At 43.1% G+C, this 24,476-nt stretch overlaps 1 protein-coding gene across 2 annotated transcripts in view; it reads left to right on the plus strand.

Annotated features, from left to right (window-relative positions):
* Nucleotides 1–24,476, plus strand: part of SPTBN5 (spectrin beta, non-erythrocytic 5) — a 347,370-nt gene that overhangs the window by 95,737 nt on the left and 227,157 nt on the right. For both annotated transcript variants that reach the window (XM_040332524.1, XM_040332525.1), the window contains exons 16-22: nucleotides 2,682–2,924; nucleotides 5,338–5,625; nucleotides 8,878–9,112; nucleotides 10,313–10,452; nucleotides 11,997–12,096; nucleotides 18,319–18,489; nucleotides 24,024–24,188. In XM_040332524.1, coding sequence (XP_040188458.1) covers nucleotides 2,682–2,924; nucleotides 5,338–5,625; nucleotides 8,878–9,112; nucleotides 10,313–10,452; nucleotides 11,997–12,096; nucleotides 18,319–18,489; nucleotides 24,024–24,188 — 1,342 coding nt within the window. The remainder of the gene's footprint in view (nucleotides 1–2,681; nucleotides 2,925–5,337; nucleotides 5,626–8,877; nucleotides 9,113–10,312; nucleotides 10,453–11,996; nucleotides 12,097–18,318; nucleotides 18,490–24,023; nucleotides 24,189–24,476) is intronic.

The following is a 24,476-nucleotide window of genomic DNA, read 5'->3' on the forward strand; positions in this document are numbered from 1 at the left end:
CCCCAAAAATCAATACCAGACCCTTATCTGAGCATGCAACCTGGCAGGCCGCAGGAAAAGAGGGGGGATGAGAGAGCGCCCCCCGCTCCTGAACCATACCAGGCCACATGCCCTCAACATGAGGAGGATGTCCCCATGTTGATGGGGACAAGGGCCTCATCCCCACAACCCTTGCACAGTGGTTGTGGGGGTCTGCGGGTGGGGGGGCTTATCGGAATCTGGAAGCCCCCTTTAACAAAGGGTAACTCCAGATCCCAGGCCCCCCATGTGAATTGGTAAGGGGTACATTGTACCCCTACCATTTCACAAAAAAAGTGTCAAAATGTTAAAAACCACAGGAGACAACTTGGGACAAAGATTCCAACGATGTAATCCAGTTTCAAGCGATGCAGAGAAAATAAATAAACCCCCGCCAGTACGAATCATACCGCCTCCATAGGGTCTCTTTTATAGCTGAGGGCAGGGCCACCCGTCACGTGCATGTGTGACCCTGCCCCACTCTGACGCAAGGAGAAAGGCTTGGGTTACCTAGTGACATGTATGGGTGACTCCGTCCCCTCTGGCTCAACGTGGGTTTCCCGTCTCCTGTGGTTTTTTTAATTTTGACACTTTTTTTGTGAAATGGTAGGGGTACAATGTACCCTGTTGCCAATTTACATAGGGGGGGGGGCCAGGATCTGGAGGTCCCCTTTGTTAAAGGGGGCTTCCAGATTCCGATAAGCCCCCCACCCGCAGACCCCCACAACCACCGGGCAAGGGTGTTCCACGGCTTTGCCGCAAACACCCCAAATTGTTTGCTGTTCGGTGAACGGGCAAACAGCCAATGTTCGAGTCGAACATAAAGCTCCTCCCTAATGTAGAGGTCCCCCAGTGTCTTCTTCCCCCTCCTTGTTCCCCGATCTTACTTCTCCCCTCTCATACTTCTTCCCAGCTTCTTCACCTTCTTACTACACCTTAAGTTACTCTCCCCTCTTTTCCTCCTTTGCATAGAGCATGGACCACGCCCCCTTTTTTTCTTTCCTCTTTTATTTTTCTGTCTCAACTTATGCTGCCTCTGATATTTTTCCGAAAGCTAAATATACCCCCAAGATGCAAAAATTACGAGCCCTCGACAACCGGAATGGGACTAATCCCCCTTTAACCTGGAGGGAAGTCATACCAGCAAGCAACAGAAATAAGTGCTTCAGTCCTTTCATTACTCTTTATCCATTCCAGTAAGATTAACATTAGCTTTAGGTTAACATTTTTGTTAACATTTTTCTAAAAAATGTAAATCAAATGTAAAATGGACCTCAAAATGTATTTTAGGAAACGTCTGTTGTAAACATTTTTCTATGTTCTGAACTATTTGAATAATAATTTTACAAACAGGATTCAGAACTGGTTTGGTTTTAAGGCGAGAGAAGGCAAGTGCACTATGTTAAGAAGGCTTCCATTTGTTTCCTTATTCTTCCAGTCCATTACTATGATTTGCATCCAGCAGTTGATGGTTCTGGTATTCTGCAGCAAGCTCTAATCTTACCAGTCCTTAAGGGCTTTCTTTGCATACTAAGGCCTCGTGTACACTGCTGCTGCTAATCGGACGTTTAGGAGCAGTTGGGCATTTTTTTCAACTGCCCATGAACTCTCCTCTATGTTATGTTATCTGTCCATGTACACAAGGTCATTTACAGTAGTTTCTAGGCAGTTGAGTTTAGAGGCATTTTTTGGAATGCAAAAAAATGCGTTTCGAAGCTGAGTTTCAAGCTCTAAACGCGGCTAAACACATCTAAACGTTTCTTAACGCAAACACGGCTAAACGTGGCATGTAAACGTGGCAAAACTGATGTTTTAAACGGTTACTTATCTCTCAAGTTAAATAGTTTAGGAGAGGTTGTACAAATATCCCATGTATACAAAGCCGAAGAATAATTTCAACAAGTACAGAAAATAACTGTTCTGATCTTGCAATGCACCTACAACCCCCAGTCAGTCGGGTCACCCGCACTTAACCCATCAAGCAGGCAGCGCTTCCCTCCAGGCAACGGGTGGTGGCTTCTCATGCGTTTCCTCATGGCAACTGTGCATCTTCTCCCTCCTCCTCTTAGGCCAATAGAATAGTTTCTCCTTTCAGCCAATCAGGGAACGGGTTTCAAGACCCACTTCTTGAATGGCCGGGAGGAGAATCAGTGTGACAATAGTGAATGTTCATTCACTATTGTCATACAACTGGGTGGGCTCAGGGCACAGTGCTCTGCACCCCAAGCCCACATTTTTTAAGCCAATTAGAGCCTTAGGCTCAAATCACGTGCTTCAAAAATTCCCATTGGAATCCATACGACCGGTGCCCCAGATTAGGGGGCCAGGCGCATGGACAGAGGGAAAATAATGGATGGGCCACCACAGGTTCACAGGAAAAGTCAAGTACAGCCTGACTGGCAACCATGGTTCCCTCCACAGATATTGTATAGTGAGCATTGCCACCCTAGGACAGTAACTGTGCTATTTGCAGGATTACCAGGTGAAACTAAATCCAAATAGCCTTAAGAAAAGTAAACAGATTTAGCCACCAAATTTAAGGACTGGTAAGCTTTAGTATATTAAAATGTTGTTTTTTGGTTTGAATACATTTCCAGAACCATGTGTGTACATATATAAAGATTGAATTAATCCTAAATTATTATCCTCTATCTCTCATTCAGCTGGAATCGTCTTGAAGTGCTGAAAGAAGAAAAAGGGGCTGAGCTTATAGGACTGGCCGATGTAAAGACTTTTATGCAGAACTGTCAGAATATTGAAGCTCTTTTACAGGAAAAACTGAAGGAATTGGAGAATTCAGAGCCATCCGGGAATGTAGACTCAGAAGAACGTCAGCTAAAAGCCCATGAGAGAGACATAGAAGCACTAGAGAGAAAAATTGCCTATCTAAAGAGCATGGAAGAGTCGTAAGTGGCCACCGTGGGGAATTAAAAATACAAAGAAGTCTAAACATGAAGCTACTGGCTCTTTACTGCATATTAAAAACCTAAATGCTGTATTTTAGAAAGCCTCTGTCAGGAAGCTACAACTATGATAACCAGATCTGCGTGACTACACTTACAAACTGAGGCCAGACTATATATGCAACAAAATCCATCCAAACACCAGCACACAGGAAACATAAAAATACAAGTGAACCAAAAACCCAGTGACAGAATACCTGACTAATAACTAACAAGCAGAAGGTTAATTAACAATTAATTATATACAATATATAAACAATGGTAAACACCAAAAAGCAGGGAAAAACTGAAGGTACAGGGAGCAGACAGGAAGGGGGAAGCAAAACTGGGATCAGGAACAAGGAAGAGCAGGTACAAGGCAGCAAGGTACTTGGCAGTAGCATGATCATAATAAATACAAACAGGATCTGGTAGCAGCAAAGCAGAACACTGAAGCAAAAAATCAGTAAAAGGGAGGTCCTAAATACTCTCCCAGCAACCAGCATTAAGTGGAGACTGATTACTGGAAACTCCTGGCTGCTGGGAGACACCCACTGGTGGATATGGGAACTACAACCCTCCACCCAGGAAGCTACAGTGCCCAGCAGGCAATTCAGGTCCTGACAGCTTCCATGCCCAAACTCTGTTAGAGACAATTCTTTGGTAGTTGGTTGCGATTCTTATAAATAATACAGAAACTCTGCAAGTTTATTTTCTGAGTATGAGAAATTTTCCAAAAGATTAAAAGTGCGGGCCCTGTGCAAAATTCCTACACATAACTAAATTAAGTATTGGGCATCACCTGGGTTGTTCTGGTGTGCTCACTGTAATATTCAGGGAGATCTCAAAAGTTTTCTATTTTTGGTCTCCAGACTTATAAACCTCCTCTTGAACCCTTTGACTGTTAAAAAAAAAAGATGGCAATTTCTACTTTATTTATTTAGCTTAACCGAGACCCTCCTTTTTGTTTGTGTTTCATACAGTATACATTACAAAGGGGAAGTAGCTTTAGGCTACCATATTATGGTGATGTCTGCTGTATTCCCATTTCTTTTTCTGGAGCTCTCCCAACAGCAGTCAGGTTCAGTCCCATGACTATAGATAACTGTGCAAATGGGTGCCTGGTGGGTAACTCTTTTTTGTAGAAAACTTTATATTATATTATGGTGGTATTAGCACTTCTGTACTGTTTTAAAGCAAGATTCCAGGTATGTTTATTTTCGCATAGTTAAATTGGTCCAGCTTAGACCGATGTAAGTATGTGTAAGCCATACCTGGCAGATCCCTTTGGGAGCTAAGAATCCCTGTAGTAGCCAGTGCTACTGCAGTGATTCTCACTTTCTTCTGCTTGCCTTATTGCATTCTGAATGCAGCAGTTGTTTTCACAGGTGTGATTCAGAGAACGCCTTGCATTTTTCTCAATGAATACAAAGTGTTCTCTAATTGGCCAAAGTGCAGAGAACCTCTCATTCAATCATTTGCATTATTGAGAAAACGGCAAGGCATCTTATAAAAGGAGCCGATGCCAAATCAGTGACCCCACTATGCAGCGAGGCAGCCACTAGGCACAAAGCTCAAAAGACAGCAAGGATAACTGTAGTAGTGGTGGCTACTAAAGTGATTTTCCTTATTCATAGGGATCGGTGAGGTATGGCATATGCATACTTACATTAGTCCAAGCTTGACCAATTTATGTATGCAAAAAAAAAAAACATACCTGGAATTTAGCTTTCAAGCTACAGTACATTGGTTTAAACTGTAATGCCTGTTTAGATTCTGATTGCAGTAATGTTTGATAAAATGAGTTTTGGTATATTTAAAGCGGGGGTTCACCCCAAAAATTTTTTTGAACATTACATTCAGGCGAGTTGTTAGAATGACAATCGGGTGTTTTTTTTAAAACGTTGCCGTACATACCGTTTTATAGATATATGTTCACCGTGGCTTCCGGGTATAATCTGCGGGACTGGGCGTTCCTAATTGATTGACATGCTTCCGATCGTCGCATACAGCGCGTCACGAGTTGCCGAAAGGAGCCGGACTGCGAGTCGGCTCTATAAGGTGCCTGCGCACCGACGTTCGGCTTCTTTCGGCAACTCGTGACGCGCTGTATGCGACGGTCGGAAGCCTGTCAATCAAATAGGAACGCACAGTCCCGCAGATTATACCCGGAAGCTGCAGTGAACATATATCTATAAAACGGTATGTACGGCAACGATTTTTAAAAAAACACTGATTGTCATTCTAACAACTTGCCTGAATGTAACGTTAAAAAAAAATTTGGGGGTGAACCCCCGCTTTAAACAGGAGATTACTCAGCCACATTGTTAAAAGTTTTAATTTGGTACTCATACTTTGTATTCATTTTTACCTTCAGAATGAGAGATACAAACCCACAGGAGAGTTTAGCCATCAGAAAGCAGATTGAACAAATGGAAAAGCTTCTTGCAAAGCTTAAAGGCGAAGCTCAGGAGAAAAAGAATCAAGTGCAAAAGGCGAAAGACAAGAAGATCTTCCTACAGGACAGTCACAGGCAGATGCTGTGGGTTCAGGATATGAAAGAGACACTAAAGAGCAAGGAGATGGGCACTGATGTAGCATCTGCAGAGCAGCTACTCCGAGACCATCAATACCTTCTCAGAGAAATTCAAGGCCAGAAGGACAGGTGGGGAATGTATATTTATTTTTTCCATTTTTTTCTCTCTTTTTTTTTGATTTTTGAACAATGTCAGAATGAGTCTATCCTAAAGACATGATAAGCTTCCTTTTATTAACATGTAATGGGAAAGCCTAGCTTCTAAAACTTTAACCCTTTGTTAAAACAGACAGGGGGGATTTACTACAACTAGGGATTGCAAACTATGGTGCAGCTCTGCATAGAAACTGAAAAACGTCTTCAGGACGCCTTGCCGAGTCGCCCCCAAAGTCGTACCGCCGCAGTGTGAACCGTCACTAATTGAATAAGCTGAAGTTTGAAGCAGATTGACTACCATGTACAGCTGCGCCAGATTCTGAGAGCACCAGTTTTAGCAAATCTCCAACACAGTGTTCAAATCTAGTTTACAACTGATAATGAAGACCTGCTTGTACAGTAAAACAGTAAACAGGTTTGTACAGTAAAACAGGTTTGGCAAACAAACAGAACTAGTGGGATTTTACAGGGCTATAGGTTCCATAATAATGCATCTGATAAAGGTAAGCTGCATTTTTATTTTTTATTTTTTATTTAAGTTACACCACGTGAATGATAACATGTTACAAATATACGGCAGGTGTTACCTGCCTGTTCTCTCCACAATAAGCAACATGCTGGTAAAATATTTGCATACTGTTCATGGAATCAGGGAAATACGTGCTAATGTTGATGTTTTGATTTCAAGCTGTTTTTATCTCTCCTGTTAAAAATGTGGACTATGATTTTTTTTTATTAATATGTAGTTAGTCAGAACTAGAAATGCGAAGACCTAGAAAAAAAAAAGTATTTTTTTCCCATACAAATTGTCTTTTAAAATTAAAAATAATATATCAATGACATGTTATTCAAACTATATAACATGAAGATCTTAATGAAAGAATTGTGAGATTTTATGTAAAGTTTTAAATTATTGCAAGTTCTCCTAGCTGAAGACAAGCAAATTCTGGAATACAGTTTGAGTACAGTTTGAATACAGTTCTCATACAAGAGAAATATGCCTTTCTGCCATTAGGGGGCACTGTAGGGGACTCCAGTTTAGTTTGCTTGTGGACTCCATATTGTACCTCCTACAATTGGATGATTGTTGGGATGAAATAGGTCCTCTTAGGCCTTAATTGACAGGTAAGAGGTTACATTTATCTGACAATTAGTCTATCTTTTTTAACCTTTAAATGATCTCTAATAATGTTCTCCACCATCATAGGATAATGTTTACCCATAATCTGGTCAGTAAATAGTTTTTTTATTTTCCTCCTCTCAGTAAAATAGTGAGACCAATATCTAGAGTTTGGAAACATTTTCACAGTGCAATTTCTGCTGAGAGTAAAGCCCCATACACACAATTAGATTTTCTTCAGATATACCAAAACCATGTAATATGAGGTCAAACCTTAATTAAATTTGTTTGCAATCAGGCAGGCCCTTGCACTACATGGTTTTGGCAAACCTGAAGACAAAAATCTGCAGAAAATCTAATAGTGTGTATGGGGCTTAGGGCTTTAATTTACAAAAATTGTGAGAAGAAATGTTCGTTTCCAAATGCTACAAGGATAACAAAACACATCCTTGCATGCCAGATGTGCCCTACAAACATTAAAAATACTTTATGGAATGAAATGATGAGGACCATAATGACTATCTTTCTTCTTTTTTCAAATTGAAAAATAAACAGTTTAAGTTTTTTGTCCTCAATCAAAAGCTGCTTGAGATCAAATTATGGTTTCCAGAGATTTATTAAAATTACACTCATGCAGTGTGTACCATATTCCTTTAATTTTGATGTTAAAAACTGACTTTACTTTTTAGGACACGCCATAGTTTAACTGCTTGCCGACCAGCTGCCGCAGTTATACGGCGGCAGGTCAGCTCGGCTGGGCGAGATCACGTAGCTATACGTCATCTCGCTGAGCAGCCAATAGGGGCGCGCACGCGGCGCCCCCGCTCGCCCCTGATGCGCGTGCCCGGGGGGTGCGATCACCGCCGGGCACCCGCGATCGCTTGTTACAGAGCAAGAACCGGGAGCTGTGTGTGTCCTGTCAGGGGGAGAAATGCCCGATTGTCTGTTCATACAATGTATGAACAGCGATCAGTCATTTCCCCAAGTCAGTCCACCCCCCCTTCAGTTAGAAAACACCCAGGGAACATACTTAACCCCTTCCACGCCCCCTAGTGTTAACCCCTTCCCTGCCAGTGGCACTTTTATAGTAATCAATGCATTTTTATAGCACTGATCGCTATAAAAATGCCAATGGTCCCAAAAATGTGTCAAAAGTGTCTGAAGTGTCCACCATAATGTCGCAGTACCGATAAAAATCACTGATTGCCGCCATTACTAGTAAAAAATATATTTTAGTAAAAATGCCATAAAACTATCCCCTTTTTTGTAAATGCTATATATTTTGCACAAACAAATCAATAAACGCTTATTGCGATTTTTTTTTCTCGAAAATGATGTAGAAGAATACGTATCGGCCTAAACTGAGGAATTTTTTTTTTTATATATATTTTTGGGGCATATTTATTATAGCAAAAAGTAAAAAATATTCATTTTTTTCAAAATTGTTGCTCTATTTTTGTTTATTTTTGCAGCCCCCTCTTTTTAAAAGGCTGTCTATGTAGTGTCTATGTAGTGTGGACATTTTTTTTTGCATCATATACTGTACTGTACATATAGATATGTGTCTTTATTAAAAATGCATCCTACTCCAACTAATGAAATGCCTTTCATTAGTCACTCCTTTAATGTGGCCTACTAAAAAGAGTTACATTATGCGCTGAGTCTAATATTTCTGCTTTTCTATTTCTGGCATAATCTACTGTCATTTTTATTTCTGGATAATAAATGCCACATATCTCCCTCTTCAAATTCAGCCTACTAAAAGGCTTACAGGATATACAGGGTATTTGTAATAATTATATTTTGTGTCTCTGACATAATTCACTGTAATTTTTATTTCTGGATCAAAGATACCCATTTCTCCATCTTAAAATATGATCTACTAAAAAGGTTTACATGATGTGCAGTGTGTCTCTGTATTATTTCTGCTTTATGTCCCTAAAATAATCCACTGCAATTTTATTTCTGGATAAAAAAAATGCGTTGTCTCACCCACTTTAAATCCGGCCTAGTAAAAATGCTTCCATGGAATGCAGCATGTCTTTGTAATATTTCTGCTTTGGAATAAAAATTAATCAGACCATTCTCTTTTTATTGGCACTTAGAATTATTGAACTGCAGCAGATGGGCCAGGCTGTACTACAGTCCAGTAGAAGCCCAGAAGTACAGGATTCCTTGGTAAACCTCATTCAGGAGTACAATACCCTAAGTGATCTATGGGTAGAGCGGAAAACCAAACTTGAACAGGGACTGGAGTTGCAGCAGTTTTTGAAAGAAGCTGATAGTGTTAATGCAGCACTTTCCAGCCACGAAGCCTTCCTGCGGGTGGATGACCTGGGGGTAAGATGCCATATTTTTAACTCCTTCCCCATGCATTTATAAGATGTCACATTAGTTATTATAAAAGAAGTGATGGTCAGTGGCTGCTGATAAGGATTAAAGTAGAACTATAGGCAAGCATTTTTTTTTTCATTTTGGATAGAATATATAAAAGTGCAGGCATTAGGAACACAAAGAGTACAGTATACCAGCAATAACAAAATACTATGGTAGTGATAAGAAAGAGAGAAAAGAAAATGAAAAATGAAAGACAGAAAAATAGATTTAAAGCCCATTCGATGGCTTGCTCCGCCCACCACTATGACTCATTCACCAGGGAGCTGGAGATATCAGATCCAAGGATCCCAAACCCATTCAGGGATATAGGTTTTTAAGGTCATCATTCACCCTAATCAGTAGCTAGTACCCAGAGCATCAAGGATTTTGGCTACACAGGGATCTGCCTGTTTCCAGCTTTCCGAGAATTAGGACAGCAGAAACATAAAACTGTATTTGCGGTTTTGACTGTGCAATAAATTATGTATGACTTTATAACTTTAGTAATTTCGAAATGTTGCGCCATGCTGGAATGTTCAAGTTAAAAGTTCATTTCATTGATAATTGTTTGCAAAGCCAAAGTGTTTTAGGGGCTTTAGCTTCATCAGGGCTCGTAAAAGCGAAACAATAACACCATGTATGTGGATGCAATAATCAATCTATAGTTGGATTCAAATCAATTGCTATTGATATAAAATGGCACAGCAGTCCATTAGTAGCTTCAGAAGACCTCAGTGCCATAACAGAGGTTGCAGTCACAAGGAGTTGCAAAGCTATCAGACTGGAACTGAATCTACAGATAATAATAACAGGCGTGATTCATGCTGTATTCCGTAACTAAATTGTTTATGAAATATGTAAAGTAAAGCAATAGTTTGGCTCTTTTGCTTGATAGCAATGTTGTATAAGATGGAATTGCCCATCACACTCCATTGTTTTCTCTTTCTTTGGATGCTTTCACTGTCTTTATGCTGTAATTATATTTTCTTGCCTTCTATATTATCCCATTATTTATTATCAGGATAATAATGGTTTCGGATAAGTGGTTGTTATGTGGTATGTTTGCAAAACAGAAGAAAACCATCATTAATCATAAATCATAATTTACATATGTTTTATTTTATCTACAGTGTGTTTGACCAATTTATTCCTGCTACTTTTTAGGATCAGCTGGATACAGTGCAGAGCCTTCTGAACAGGCACAAGCAGTTTCAAAAAGTCCTGGATGCCCTGAAAAAAAGAGTGGATGGTCTTAGAACAAACGGAGAAACCCTGGTGAAGAATGATCATTTTGCCACTGATTTGTAAGACTTTGTTCTTGATATAGTTAAGGCTGAACTCCAGGCAGATATAAAAACATTATATTTGAATGCAACTAGTGAAAATATCAGAATTTTAAATCTAATGTACAGCACAGCTCAGACATAGAGGGTGGGGTAGCACTCTAAGCCAATCAGGCTCTGCCAAATGCACATGTTCTGACAAAGAAAATGATGACCTCATCAATCTGCTCCTGCTCCTTCTTTGTTCAGTCATAAGCTAGGGGAGGTAAAATGACCTAGTTGTGTGAAACGTCATGTCTCCTAATGAGTGTGCTGCTAGATGAGCTTGTAGAATCTTAAGACGGAGTGAACAAAAACGCAAATCCTTTGGCAAGTAAAACAGATCTCATGGTATTTCATCTGTCTGTTTAGCTGTTTGCCTAGAGTTTAACTTTCAAGCAACATTAAAGCTTACATTTTTATTAAAATTACAAACATGATATACTTACCTGCTCTGTGCAATGGTTTTACACAGAGCAACCCCAATCCTCATCTTCTGGGGTCCCCCACCGGCATTCCAGGCTTCTCCTTTTCAGCAAGTGCCCCTCCGTGAAAGAAACGTTTTCCATGTGGGCACCAGTACCACCCTATCTGCATCTATTGACTTGGCCCTGCCCCCCCACTCGCTTGGCACAACATTTGATTGACAGCAGTGGGAGCCAATGGTTTTGCCCAGGGGAGAGAGGCAGCGGATGAGGAGAGCTCTTGTGCACATTGCTGGATCGGATCAGGCTCAGAAAAGTATAATGTGGGGGCCTCCTCTGCTGAGGTGCAAAATAATAAGTACTGATATGTTGTCCTTGTGATATTAGTGTGAGCCACACACACATGGGTTATTTTAGTGTTTTTTAGACATGTGCACACTGAAATATTTTGTTTCGTAATTTAGTTTTCGTACGAAAAATACATTTATTTAGTTACTCCCGAAATTCGTTTTTATTTATTTAGTTTTTCATTAAAAAAATGCATTCGTCCGAATATCCAAATTAAGGTCGAATCTGTCATTGAAGGCTTATGGTGTCTGTCGAATGTTCTAAGAAAAAAAAAAAAAAGAAGATTAGACAAAATCTCTATGTCGAATCTTCATGTCTCTCTATGTCGAATCTTTTCTCTCTATATCGACTCTTCTTCATGTCTCTATAATATCGAATATTTTCTCTCTATGTCGAATCTTTTCTCTTTATGTAGAATAATATTGGACTAATAGAGTTAAGGTTAGGCACATTCGACCGCAACGAAAGCGAAAATAAAGCATTTGTTAATGTCGGATCTTTCGTTTTTCGTTTTCTGTGCTTTCGTTATCGTTTGTTAAAACGATAACGAACATACCTGAAATTCGGACGAAAATGCATTCGGACGAAAACGAATGCACATGTCTAGTGTTTTTATGTTTTGTTTTTGTAAGGGAACATTGTGCGGCGTACGCCCACGGTCAGCCTTAGCTTAGCCCCTTAGCTTTAGAACCACTTTAATGCCAATTTGGGTGTTGTTGACAATTTTAAAACATTACATTTCTTTCTGTGTAGGATAAATCAGAGGATATTAGACACACAGAAGAGGTTTGATAATTTGGATGACAGAAGTGAAGAAAGACAAAAACGCCTGTTGGATTCATTAGGACTTCAGGTTAAGTATCACATTGCATTTCCTGGACTCCATTGTATTTATTTTACACAAGTACTTGTATATTCTCTGTACAAACACATACTACTATTTTATAGCACAAGGTTAGTTTCCATTAAACCATAGTGGCTGATCAGAATGTAACCATTAAATCTAGGCAGGTGTGCAGCATAAAGTCTAGTGGTTTACCTTTATTTGCAGTTAAAACCATGAGCTGGACTCTGACATTATAAAGGAAAGATGGTACTTGCACCGTCCTACTTGTCATTTTACTTTTGGAGTATATACATAGATAGGGGATTTTAAAGATTTTGCCAGGGGGCCCGGCCAACACAAGTTAACTAAACTGCAGGGTGCAAATATAGCCAGACACTGCAGTTTGTGCCTGTTGGGTCAACTCATTTCCACTTGTGCAAGCCAACAGTCTCAATGTTCATTATTGGTACATGTTCCAAGGAGAGCTCAAGACACATCAGGAATTTATACAAGATCCTTTTGTTTTGACACCAGTGTGTACAACATTTTTCTGTGTGACACTTCCTAATAGAGTTAATAATGCAAGTCAGTAAGGAAAAAGCTAATGTATAAAATGTCTTAGGAACCAAACACTAACCATAGTTAACTTATCAGAAATGTACTATAATTTCCTATGGTTTACTATTGTTTTTACAATAACACAGCTTTACCAAGTAAACCTATAACTGTGACCAGGGTTTTTTTTCTCCTCAGAGAATAGGTGAAGGTATTCTCCTTACCCGAGTAGCCCTTGTCTCCACCACATCTGAGCATCATCCCTTGTCTCCACCCTTACCCACCTCCTAGTACTGCGCCTTTTGGAGATTATAGAACCAAGTGTCATTTTTGGTGCTAAGTAATTTGTATATTTGATATTGTGTATTTGATATTGATAGCAAGAAAGGCAGTAAAATAGATCCCTTGCAGCCCAGCAACAAAAGATCCTCCTAGCCCCAAAAACAATAGATCCCAGCATTAGCAAAAATAACCACCCAGCAACTGTAGACCCCCCCACCAGCAACAATAGATCCACACCAACAATAGACACCTGCCAGCAACAACAGATCCACCTGTAGCCAGCATTAATGGCCCGTTCACTAGCTATAAACAATAGACACCCTCCAACAGTAGATTCCCCAGCAAAAATAGACCTCCCTCGGTAAGAACAAATCCACCACCAGCAAAAATACCCCCCTAGAAAAAAATATATCCCCCAACAGCAAAGATCAATAAATAAAAACATAAAATACTGCGCTCCTCCAAAAATGTGTCTGTAGTGGCTGCCAACACAACACAAGGATAATTGTAACAAAATGTGAAAGTAAAGTGCAGTGCCACTTAGGCAAGAAAAAGGAACTATCAACGTAGTAAGAGTTCTTAATACAGTGAATTAAATCACACAATGTGCAATAATAGTGTAAAAACTCAAAACATTATTGAATCCATCAAAGATGGTGTGTAAACACGCTACTCTTAATAAAGAATATAGTGCAAGTGTCCAATAAACAGCATATAAGAATTGTGCATAAAGTGATGGTAAAAAAATGAACCACGGAGAATAAGATATGATCCCTTGTGGTATCAACTTGGAAAATGTCCCCTCAGGAACATAATCACCATCAGATCAAGGAAATGGATTGGGTACTCTTACTGGATCAGATGGACCCAGAACACCATATGGCTGTGGGTCTAATGAGCATGGATGGCCGAATGCCTAGTCTGGTTAACTCTGCTATCAAACTTCTCGCTTTACGTCGAGGTGCAGATCTCCACGATAGATGGCAGTATTAATCAACCTCCAGGTAGCCAATTCAGATCCACTTGCCGTGATGGAATGAGGCAATATCAGCTTTCACTGAACATGATAAGCTCCAAGCATGAGAGAGAAAAAGAAACAAGGAGAACGCCTCCTCATAGTGTAAAAAAAGGCTAAAATTTATTCAACAAATTCAAAAATTCAGGCACGAAAATGAAAATCCATTGGAAAAATCCACATACAAAATAAAACGTAAAATATAAGTTTCATAAAAAAGTTTGCGCAGTATGGAAGTGGCTGAGGCTTCTACTGGGGTATGCCCAGTGGAGTTTTGCACCTCGACGTAAAGCGAGTTTGATAGCAGAGTTAACCAGACCAGGCATTCGCCCGTCCATGCTCATTAGACCCACCGCCGTACGGTGTTCTGGGTCCATCTGATCCGGTAAGAGTACCCAATCCATTTCCTTGATCTGATGGTGATTATGCTCCTGAGGGGAAATTTTCCACGTTGATACCACAAGGGATCATATCTCATTCTTCGTGGTTAATCTGATGTTTTTTTACCATCACTTTATGAACAATTCTTATATATTGTTTATTGGACACTTGCACTATGGGCCAGATCCACAAAAGAGATACTCCGACTTAAGTGCTGTTCAGTCTGTGTGTAACTTTGGAAACGATCCTCAAAAGGCTTTTTCCAAAGTTAGGCAGAAGATCCGGCATGTGTAATTGAATTACACTGCCGAATCTTAGGATGCAGTACCGCATCCGCCGCTGGGGACATTTCGAGTCGAAATGCCGTTTCTAGTATGCAAATTAGCACTTAAGGCGATCCACAAAGCTTTCCAGCTTCTTTTTTGCGCCGTAAGTGTTATTTTGCAAGTGTAAAATTAGGGCTGATGTTACAAAGTGTAAACTAGTCACACCTTGTAAAAGCCCATTCCAGCGACGGCATTTGGTATGCTTTCCCGAGGGAGAACTCCACGGCAATTTGTAAAAACAAAACCGGCATGGGTTCCCCCCCAGGAGCATACCAGGCCCTTAGGTCTGGTATGGGTTGTAAGGGGACCCCCCTCCGCCGAAAAATCGACGTAGGGGGTCCCCCTACAATCCATACCAGACCCGTATCCAAAGCACGCTACCCGGCCGGCCAGGAAGGGAGTGGGGACGAGCGAGCGCCCCCCCCCCTCCTGAGCCGTGCCAGGCCGCGTGCCCTCAACATGGGGGGGTTGGGTGCTCTGGGGCAGGGGGGCGCACTGCGGGCCCCCCCACCCCAGAGCACCCTGTCCCCATGTTGATGAGGACAGGACCTCTTCCCGACAACCCTTGCCATTGGTTGTCGGGGTATGCGGGCGGGGGCTTATCGGAATCTGGGAGTCCCCTCAAATAAGGGGGCCCCCAGATACCGGCCCCCCACCCTAAGTGAATGGATATGGGGTACATCGTACCACTATCCATTCACCTGTAGGCAAAAAGTTAGTTAGTAAACACACAACACAAGGCTTTTTAAAATATTTTATTATTCTGCTCCGGATGCCCCCCGTGTCTTCGTTATTAGCTCAATTAGCAGGGGGGGCTTCTTCTTCCGCTCTCCGGGGGTCTTCCACTCTCCGGGGGTCTTCCGCTCTCCGGGGGGGGCTTCTCCGGACTCCGGGGGTCTTCTCCGCTCTCCGGGGGGGGCTTCTCCGGACTCCGGGGGGCTTCTTCCATCTTCTCCCCTCTTCCGCTCTTGACTCGGCGAACCCCGGTTCTTCTGCAGCTCTCCGGTGCCTTCTTCTTCAGCGCTGGCTGCCTGCTATGTTTGTGTGTTAGCTCGATTTCAAACAGGCAGCCGGCGCGGTCTTCTGTGGCGTCAGGGTCTTGTCTTCTGTTCTTCCGATGTTGCCTTGTCGCCTGTTGTCGCTGTAATGATGGAAGCGCGCCTTGCATCCCATTTATATAGGCATCACCGTCCCATCATGCTCCGGTAGGTACCCACGTGGTGGGTGCCTACCCACGTGCACCCACCACGTGGGTACCTACCGGAGCATGATGGGACGGTGATGCCTATATAAATGGGATGCAAGGCGCGCTTCCATCATTACAGCGACAACAGGCGACGAGGCAACATCGGAAGAACAGAAGACAAGACCCTGACGCCACAGAAGACCGCGCCAGCTGCCTGTTTGAAATCGAGCTAACACACAAACATAGCAGGCAGCCAGCGCTGAAGAAGAAGGCACCGGAGAGCTGCAGAAGAACCGGGGTTCGCCGAGTCAAGAGCGGAAGAGGGGAGAAGATGGAAGAAGCCCCCCGGAGTCCGGAGAAGCCCCCCCGGAGAGCGGAGAAGACCCCCGGAGAGCGGAAGACCCCCGGAGAGTGGAAGACCCCGGAGAGCGGAAGAAGAAGCCCCCCCTGCTAATTGAGCTAATAACGAAGACAGGGGGGGCATCCGGAGCAGAATAATAAAATATTTTAAAAAGCCTTGTGTTGTGTGTTTACTAACTAACTTTTTGCCTACAGGTGAATGGATAGGGGTACGATGTACCCCATATCCATTCACTTAGGGTGGGGGGCCGGTATCTGGGGGCCCCCTTATTTGAGGGGACTCCCAGATTCCGATAAGCCCCCGCTCGCAGACCCCGACAACCAATGGCAAGGGTTGTCGGGAAGAGGTCCTGTCCTCATCAACATGGGGACAGGGTGCTCTGGGGTGGGGGGGCCCGCAGTGCGCCCCCCTGCCCCAGAGCAACCAACCCCCCCATGTTGAGGGCACGCGGCCTGGCACGGCTCAGGAGGGGGGGGGCGCTCGCTCGTCCCCACTCCCTTCCTGGCCGGCCGGGTAGCGTGCTTTGGATACGGGTCTGGTATGGATTGTAGGGGGACCCCCTACGTCAATTTTTCGGCGTGGGGGGGTCTCCTTACAACCCATGCCAGACCTAAGGGCCTGGTATGCTCCTGGGGGGGGAACCCATGCCGGTTTTTTCTTTGAAAATTGGCATGGAGTTCTCCCTCAGGAATGCATGCCGCTGTCATTTTTTTTTTTCCCGACGCAACTTTTTTAAGCCGTCGCGATCCTCAAAACTCGGCGTAACGTAACTTCGCGCATGCGCAGTACGGCCGGCGCGGGAGCGCGCCTCATTTAAATGGGACTCGCCCCATTTGAATAGGAACGCCTTGCGCCGGCGGAATTTTAGTTACACAGCCTGAAATTTCTAGATAAGTGCTTTGTGGATCAGGCACTTAGGTAGAAACTTTAAGGCAGTGTAACTTAAATGGGATTTTTTAAGTTACGCCAGGTTTTTGTGGATCTGGCCCCATATTCTTTATTAAGAGTAGCGTGTTTACACACCATCTTTGATGGATTCAATAATGTTTTAAGTTTTTACACTATTATTGCACATTGTGCGATTTAATTCACTGTATTAAGAACTCTTAATACGTTGAGAGTTCCCTTTTCTTGCCTTAGTGGCGCTGCACTTTACATTCACAGCAAAGATCAATATACCCTCTAGTACAGGCATGTCCAAAGTCCGGTTTTGAATGACCCGCCTGGTTATCCAAACATATATATCTTTTGTGGCCCCCAACGATCTCCCAGCACCGGGGCCACAAAAGATATATAGGCTGGCTGCCTTGGAGAGGACAGGGAGGAGGCGGGACTAGTGCCGTGCATACATGATGAGTATTTCCTGTTTACATGGCAGCCTGTGTAATAGAAAGTCCCATCTCCGGCACTGCCATTGGACGACTGTTCTGTCCATCAAAAGAGGCAGGACTTTCTATTAAAGAGGTCGCCATGTAAAAAGAAGATTCTCCTGTAGGTAATCTTTGGCGCTCATCCTGCCCCCTCCCTGTCCCCTCCAATTTTCTTAAACTGATCCTGTGGTTTGCCTGTGCAGGACCAAGCAAAAGGTTTACTTTGATTGTGGCCCTACTAGCAGACTTCTCCCTCTCTGCTCCATACAACCTCCAGGCACGAAAGATACCTGGTACTTTCAGGTATGAGGAAGCATCCCTTTCTATGCATGTAACAGTGCTAGTGCTTGATGATTGGATGCACAGGCACCCATTGCTGTTGAATGGAAGCAGAGAGAGAGTCCCCAGCCATGTGTAAGCTTTTTCCCTTTGCTTCTGGCAGCTGAACAGAGAATCTGCAGAGCAAAAAGGCAGATATCCGCTGCTGATTAGGCCACAATTTAGGTGACACACAGGTCCATGTTGAAATATGGGGGGGGGTGGGGGGGGGGGGAAACACTTGTGAAACTTAATCTCCAGCTCTGGCTATGCCTACTCCTAATTTGGCAATATCGGATACGACTGCGCCAACTTTGGAAAAGCTCCAAATCATGCAGAAAGTTATGAAGATCTAGAATAACTGATTTGTAGCTTTCATAATAGCTTTGAAACTGCAAACAAACCTGCAGACAGTCAAATTGCCTTTATAAATCAATTGTTTACTCTTTATATAGGAGTTTAATCGAGATGCCACAGAGCTGTTGGTGTGGATGGAGGAGAAGTACAAGATTGCATTAGATGAGTCATATCGGGATCCAAATAATATCCTTCGTAAGCTGAAATGGCACGAGGCTGCAGAACGAGAGATGGAGGCCAACCAAGTGCGATTTGAAGATTTAGTGAAGGTCTGGGCTACAATTTACTTTTTGATATACAATATTTTATGTTATTGCACAAGCCTTCTATGGTCTATGCTACAAATTTTAGCTTTGTGACTCAGATTTAACCTGATCATAGCAGTAAGCTTTTTCATATCTTTGTTCATGCTTAGTTTTCGAAGATAAAAGTGAATAAAGATTTAAATAGAGCAAAAAACTTCAATAATACCCAAAGCCAATTATCATTTTGGGTAACTGTTCTTAAAGCAAAAAAGAAAAGGTCCCTGCCTGATCACATTTCTTAGCTTACAGGGGCTTCCTGCAGGTCTCAGGACATACAAAGCAATCCAAACAGTAGGGTCTGTTCTGCTCACTGCTAGACCAAAGTTTATTAATACAAATAAATGCACAATGTAGATAGGTATCTTGGTAAGGACCCTTATCTTGATACTACTCCATTGTGCATTGGATCTATTTGCATGCAGTTCTTAAAAACAAACTCTTGGCACCAACATTTGAATAATTTTGATGACACAATCTAGCCATAGGCAGTATAAAATTCAGTCGGTTTAACAGGGACCAGACACATTTTGATCAGTGTGTGGCTGTCCCTGTTCAACATAATTCAATCATTTGACCGACTCCTATCAAAGTAACATGCTGGAAAACTTTTGTCAATCAGTGGCTGCAGCTACTGATCAATGTATATCGACAGCGACAAGTCCTGCTATCAGAATACAATGTCCTGGCAGGGGGATTTTTCCATCCACCTCGTTTCTATGGCTGGAGGAATCGGCCTGAATTAAAAAAAAACTACCCATCTATAGCCAACTTTAGTTTTTGTTTACCTTTTTCAAACTAGATGATAGTGTGGCAAATGCAAAGCTCACAGACTGTGTTTTTTAAATGGCTATGCAAAGATGATACAGAAACATGAAACCAGCGCTGATGTCTATATTACTTGCAGAGCTGATGTCTATATTACTTGGTAGAGAGCTGGAAGTATACTTGGAGTAATTAATATACCACACAAGTAAACATATGCTAAGCCCTCTAGATCTAGATGGATAGCTGGATAATCAGTCAGTGTCAGTTCAGTGAGGGAGTAGGACGCTTCCCGACGAGTCTGCTCTCTCCAGGGACCAGACAGATAGCCAGCTAGACACCGCAGACAGGCAGGCAGGCTCCTACAATCTTTGCTGCATGAATCAACTTGCAGCCCATAGGACCGGCTCCTTCCTTCCCTTCGTGGGCCCCTCTCTTCAGGTAAGACCCTGTCTTTCAGGGCCATCTTTCCACCCCCAGGAATCGCTAGTGACCGTCCTTTTCAGGACAGCCACTCCAGCGATCCAAATTGCGGCTGTTTACCTTCTTAGAGCCGCATGCACTCCAATCAGTCACCCATAATCACCCCAGCCACCCGCCGCGCATAGCAGCGATTTTTTCTGGCGATCTGCGGCTCTTTCCCGCATCCGCGCCAGACCAGACCTTATTCGCGGCCGCTGCAATTAGGAAAGACCGCGGCTTCAGCCGCGGACTAGCGGCGCGCCGCAAAAAGGAGCACTGACAGCCTGGAAATTTTCCTGGAATTGTCAGGGATCATCCCCCTATCCCTGGAGGATCCCATCCTCCCCTGGATTAACAACCAGCTCATACCCACCAAGCCAAACAGCCCCCAAACCTGAGGCCTGTGGCCCGGTCGGCGGCCATCTTGGTACTCCTCAGCTACAGTGACACCCTTCTTCCCCCCCTCCCTCCCCCCATTCCAAACAGTACTTGATCCAGGGTTTCGTCCGATCGCCTTTCAGGGATCAGGAAGGAATTTTTTTCCCTGCGGCAGCAAATTGGCTTAGCACTGCCAGGGTTTTTTTTGCCTTCCTCTGGACCAAGGCCAAGCGAGAGGATTCAGCGAATCTTCCCTCTATTGCAATTAATCCCCCCCCGGTGACTGGCAACAATGGTTAAACTGCGATACTCTGCAGAAACGATTTGGGGTCTGAGACAATTCGCAACAGTATTACCAGCCGTCACCAAAAAGGCCTTAAAAATAGACCAACTTTTGAGATTCGATCAACGATCGACCATCAAAGATTTCAACCATTTAACCCAGCTCAAGCACATATCATGTGCTTTGATCAACACAAGATCGGCAGTAAAACACCGATCAGAAATCCACGATTTCTTACTACAAAACGATCTAGACTGCCTCTTTATCACAGAAAGCTGGCTTTCAGACGACTGCAACACCATTCTTGGAGAATTGGTGCCAGAAAATTATCGAATTATAACGGAAAACAGAATAGGGCAAAGAGGAGGAGGCCTGGCGGTGATCCATAAGTTTCATATTGCAATCACTAAGCCGGTCCTTCAAAATCCTCTTCCATTTATGGAAACCCTTACTCTTCAACTTCAAACTAACCCCCAGGAGACTGTTCACATTCTCCTCTGCTATAGGCCACCCGGGCCTAAATCGCAGCTTCTACCATCATTAACGGAGTTTATATCCACTTATACCCTTAACAGCAAACATCTTTTGCTGCTCGGGGACTTCAATCTGTGGGCCAACTCCTCACAGGATCCCATTGCGGACGCCTGCATCGATCACCTGGAAGGATTAGGACTACAGCAACTTATATGCGGACCCACGCATGCTTCAGGTCACACACTCGACCTAATTTTCAGACAAAATCTGAAAATAAACATTTTGGGAAATGAACCTTTGCCATGGACAGACCACCATGCAATTAGTTTCATAATTTCCAAAATTCCACCAGTGATAAAAGCACCCAAGCCGGTGACAATACACTGGGCTAGATCTCAGAAGAAGCTCCATTCGGAACTCTTCAAATCTACCTTGGGAAACCGAATCGAAACTATTCATCCTCAGTTAACAGCCTCAGATACACTGGATGCCATAAATGCAGCTCTGCTACAATCAGCCGACTTAGTAGCACCGAAACGCAAAGTCCGCATCCGGGAAAAAAAGTCTGGCTGGTTCAACAACCAGCTGTCCCTACTGAAGCAAGAGCGCAGAAGGGCGGAAGCCGCCTGGAAAAGAAGCCCTTCAGAAGATCACCTCATCATCTACAAGGCAATAACAACACAATATCATAAAGAAATCTTCAAAGCCAAGAAACATCATTTTTCTATGACGATTAACAGCGCCATGAACCTCCCCCGAGAACTCTTCAAGATGGTCACCCAGACCATGAATCCGGGATGTCTTGAAGTCCCCAATTCAGACACCCAAGAGTTCTGTAATGAACTATCGGATTTCTTCATCGACAAAATCGAAAGAATCCGGGTAAGTATTCTGCAAAATAATACCCCCCTCAGCCCCCTCTTCAATCAACCACAAAACACCAACAGAAACCTTCTACAATCAACTAAGTTCACTCTGGAACCCATCTCCATCGATACCACCAAAAATATCATTGGTGCGTTGCGGAACAGCACAGCACCCAATGACATCATTCCCACCAAGCTGCTGAAGGAATGCGCCGACATTCTGGCGCCTCCCATCACACAGCTTATAAATCAGTCATTTAAGGAAGGCATAGTGCCATCCCTGCTGAAAGAGGGCACAATCCAGCCCATCTTGAAAAAACCTAACTTGGATCCCAAGGACCCAACTCACCGCCGTCCCATAACAGGCCTAAATATTCTCTCCAAGATAATGGAGAAAATAGTGGTACAACAGCTGCAACAGCATCTGGATACCCACAATCTACTCGATCCATTTCAATCAGGTTTCCGTCCCGGACACGGGACAGAAACGGCCTTACTCAAAATATGGGACGATGCCCTCGAGGCCGCAGACGAGGGAGAATCCTGTCTCCTGGTTCTGCTGGACCTAAGCGCAGCCTTTGACACAGTAGACCACAAAATGTTACTGATGCGACTGGCCGAGGTAGCCAGAATCGCAGAAGGTGATTTACCATGGTTTTCCTCCTTTCTTGAAAACCGATCACAAACAGTGAAACTGGGATCTTTCACGTCGGAAAAACGCACAGTGTCATGTGGAGTCCCCCAAGGATCCCCCCTGTCACCGGTACTGTTCAACATCTATCTTCGCCCTCTCTTTGATATTATCAGTAGCCAAGAACTACTTTATCACTCTTATGCAGACGATACGCAACTGTATTTTCGCATCTGCAACAAAAAGGATCATCATCTCAGTTTAGAGAAATGTCTCTCTTCGATAGAAAACTGGATGACTAAGAGTTATCTTAAACTCAACAGTTCCAAAACAGAACTTCTTATGTTTCACGCCAGCCGAAAGAGTCAACTGGCAACAACCTGGACACCGCCGCCCATTCTGGGCCAAAGCATCACCCCTAGCTCCAAAGTCAAAAGTCTAGGAGTCATTTTTGACACCTTCATGACAATGGACGCACAAATAGGGTCAGTAGTCAGCGGATCGCACCATTTGTTGCGCCTACTACGCAGACTTATTCCATTTATCCCCAAAGAAGACGTAGCAGTCGTGGTGGGAACAATCGTGAATTCCAGACTGGACTATGCAAATGCCCTTTACCTCGGGCTCCCAAAGTACCAAATCGCTCGTCTACAAGTCGTACAGAATACGGCCGCCAGACTGGTGACTGGGAAAAAAACGTGGGAATCAATCTCACCTTCGCTGAGAACCCTTCACTGGTTGCCAGTAAAAGACAGAATTGTATTTAAAGCACTCTGCCTGACACATAAGTGCATCCATGGGAAGGCTCCGCAATATCTTTGCGACAAGATAGAACCTCACAATTCTAATCGCGTTCTGCGATCCACTGACCAAAATCTGGTCAAGGTGCCAAAAACCAAATACAAGTCCAAAGGAGAAAGAAGGTTTGCTTTTCAAGGTCCGAGACTATGGAACGCTTTACCAACCAGCGTTCGGTTGGAGGAAAACCACCTGACTTTCAGAAGACAGATTAAAACTCTGCTCTTTTGATGTCATGAGACACGAAACATCAAGCGCCCAGAAGCGATTCAGTTCGCATGTGCCGCGCTATATAAGTTTTTCATTCATTCATTCATTCATTCATCTATGAAAATATACTGATCAATCACCCTGTCTGTTTTTTCTCAATCGATCAGTCCCGCTGACTATAGTCTCCCCGCTGTCAGAATACAATAACTCAGCGGGAAGGATTCTCCCATCCACCTCGAGTGTGGAAATGGGGATATTGGGTCATTTTTTTTCCTTCAACCCGCTGGTTTGTTGGAAAAAAAATAAATAAATTATGGGCTGCATTAGTTTACACAAGGCAATACGCTCCCTAAAATTGTGAAGAATGATATCTTTGTGTGACTCTGGGACTGTGGCAGCTGTTGATAATTTAATCAGCTAATCTGAAAATTCCCAGATGCAGAATTAATAAACTGAACTATATCATAACTTGAAACAAATTCAATGAAACGTATCTGCCCAGTTATTAATGTATTCTCATTTTAGTTTTTTGTGGCACAAGTCAACATATAAGTGGTTCTGCCTATTCCACGTCTGTCTTGTGTAAATATTCAAACCCTTAGAATTATATCACATGTTCTTTTTCTGATGGTAGGTTGGAAAGAAACTAATAAAAGAAGATCATTATGCAAAAAATTCCATCCAGAATAAGATGTCTGAAGTCATTGGGAAATGGGAGGAGTTAAAGAAAAAGATGTCCGAGAGAGGGGACAAGCTGAGACAGGCTGGGCAGCAGGAGCAGCTAATGGAGCTGCTACAGGTCAGTTATTAGTTATTGATGATCGAATCTTCTGTTTATGCTGAATCAATATGAGGCACATGCACTACACTATTATCTTAAAGAGTACACTAGTAACGTAAAGGAGGCAGAAGGTGGCATAAAGAGCTTCTGACTGCAGAAGGGGTTAATTTTTTGTATGTCAGAGGACCCTAGAACCGGCAGCTAATGGGACATTATACTGAAAATCTGAGGTGTTCTGAAGCACCTGGATGTGGCTACACTACACTGTAAGTTCCTTTTTTTTTCTTTTAGAATATTTTTCCAATC

Source organism: Rana temporaria, chromosome 13, assembly GCF_905171775.1.
Source record: "Rana temporaria chromosome 13, aRanTem1.1, whole genome shotgun sequence".
NCBI classification, from domain to species: Eukaryota; Metazoa; Chordata; class Amphibia; order Anura; family Ranidae; genus Rana; species Rana temporaria.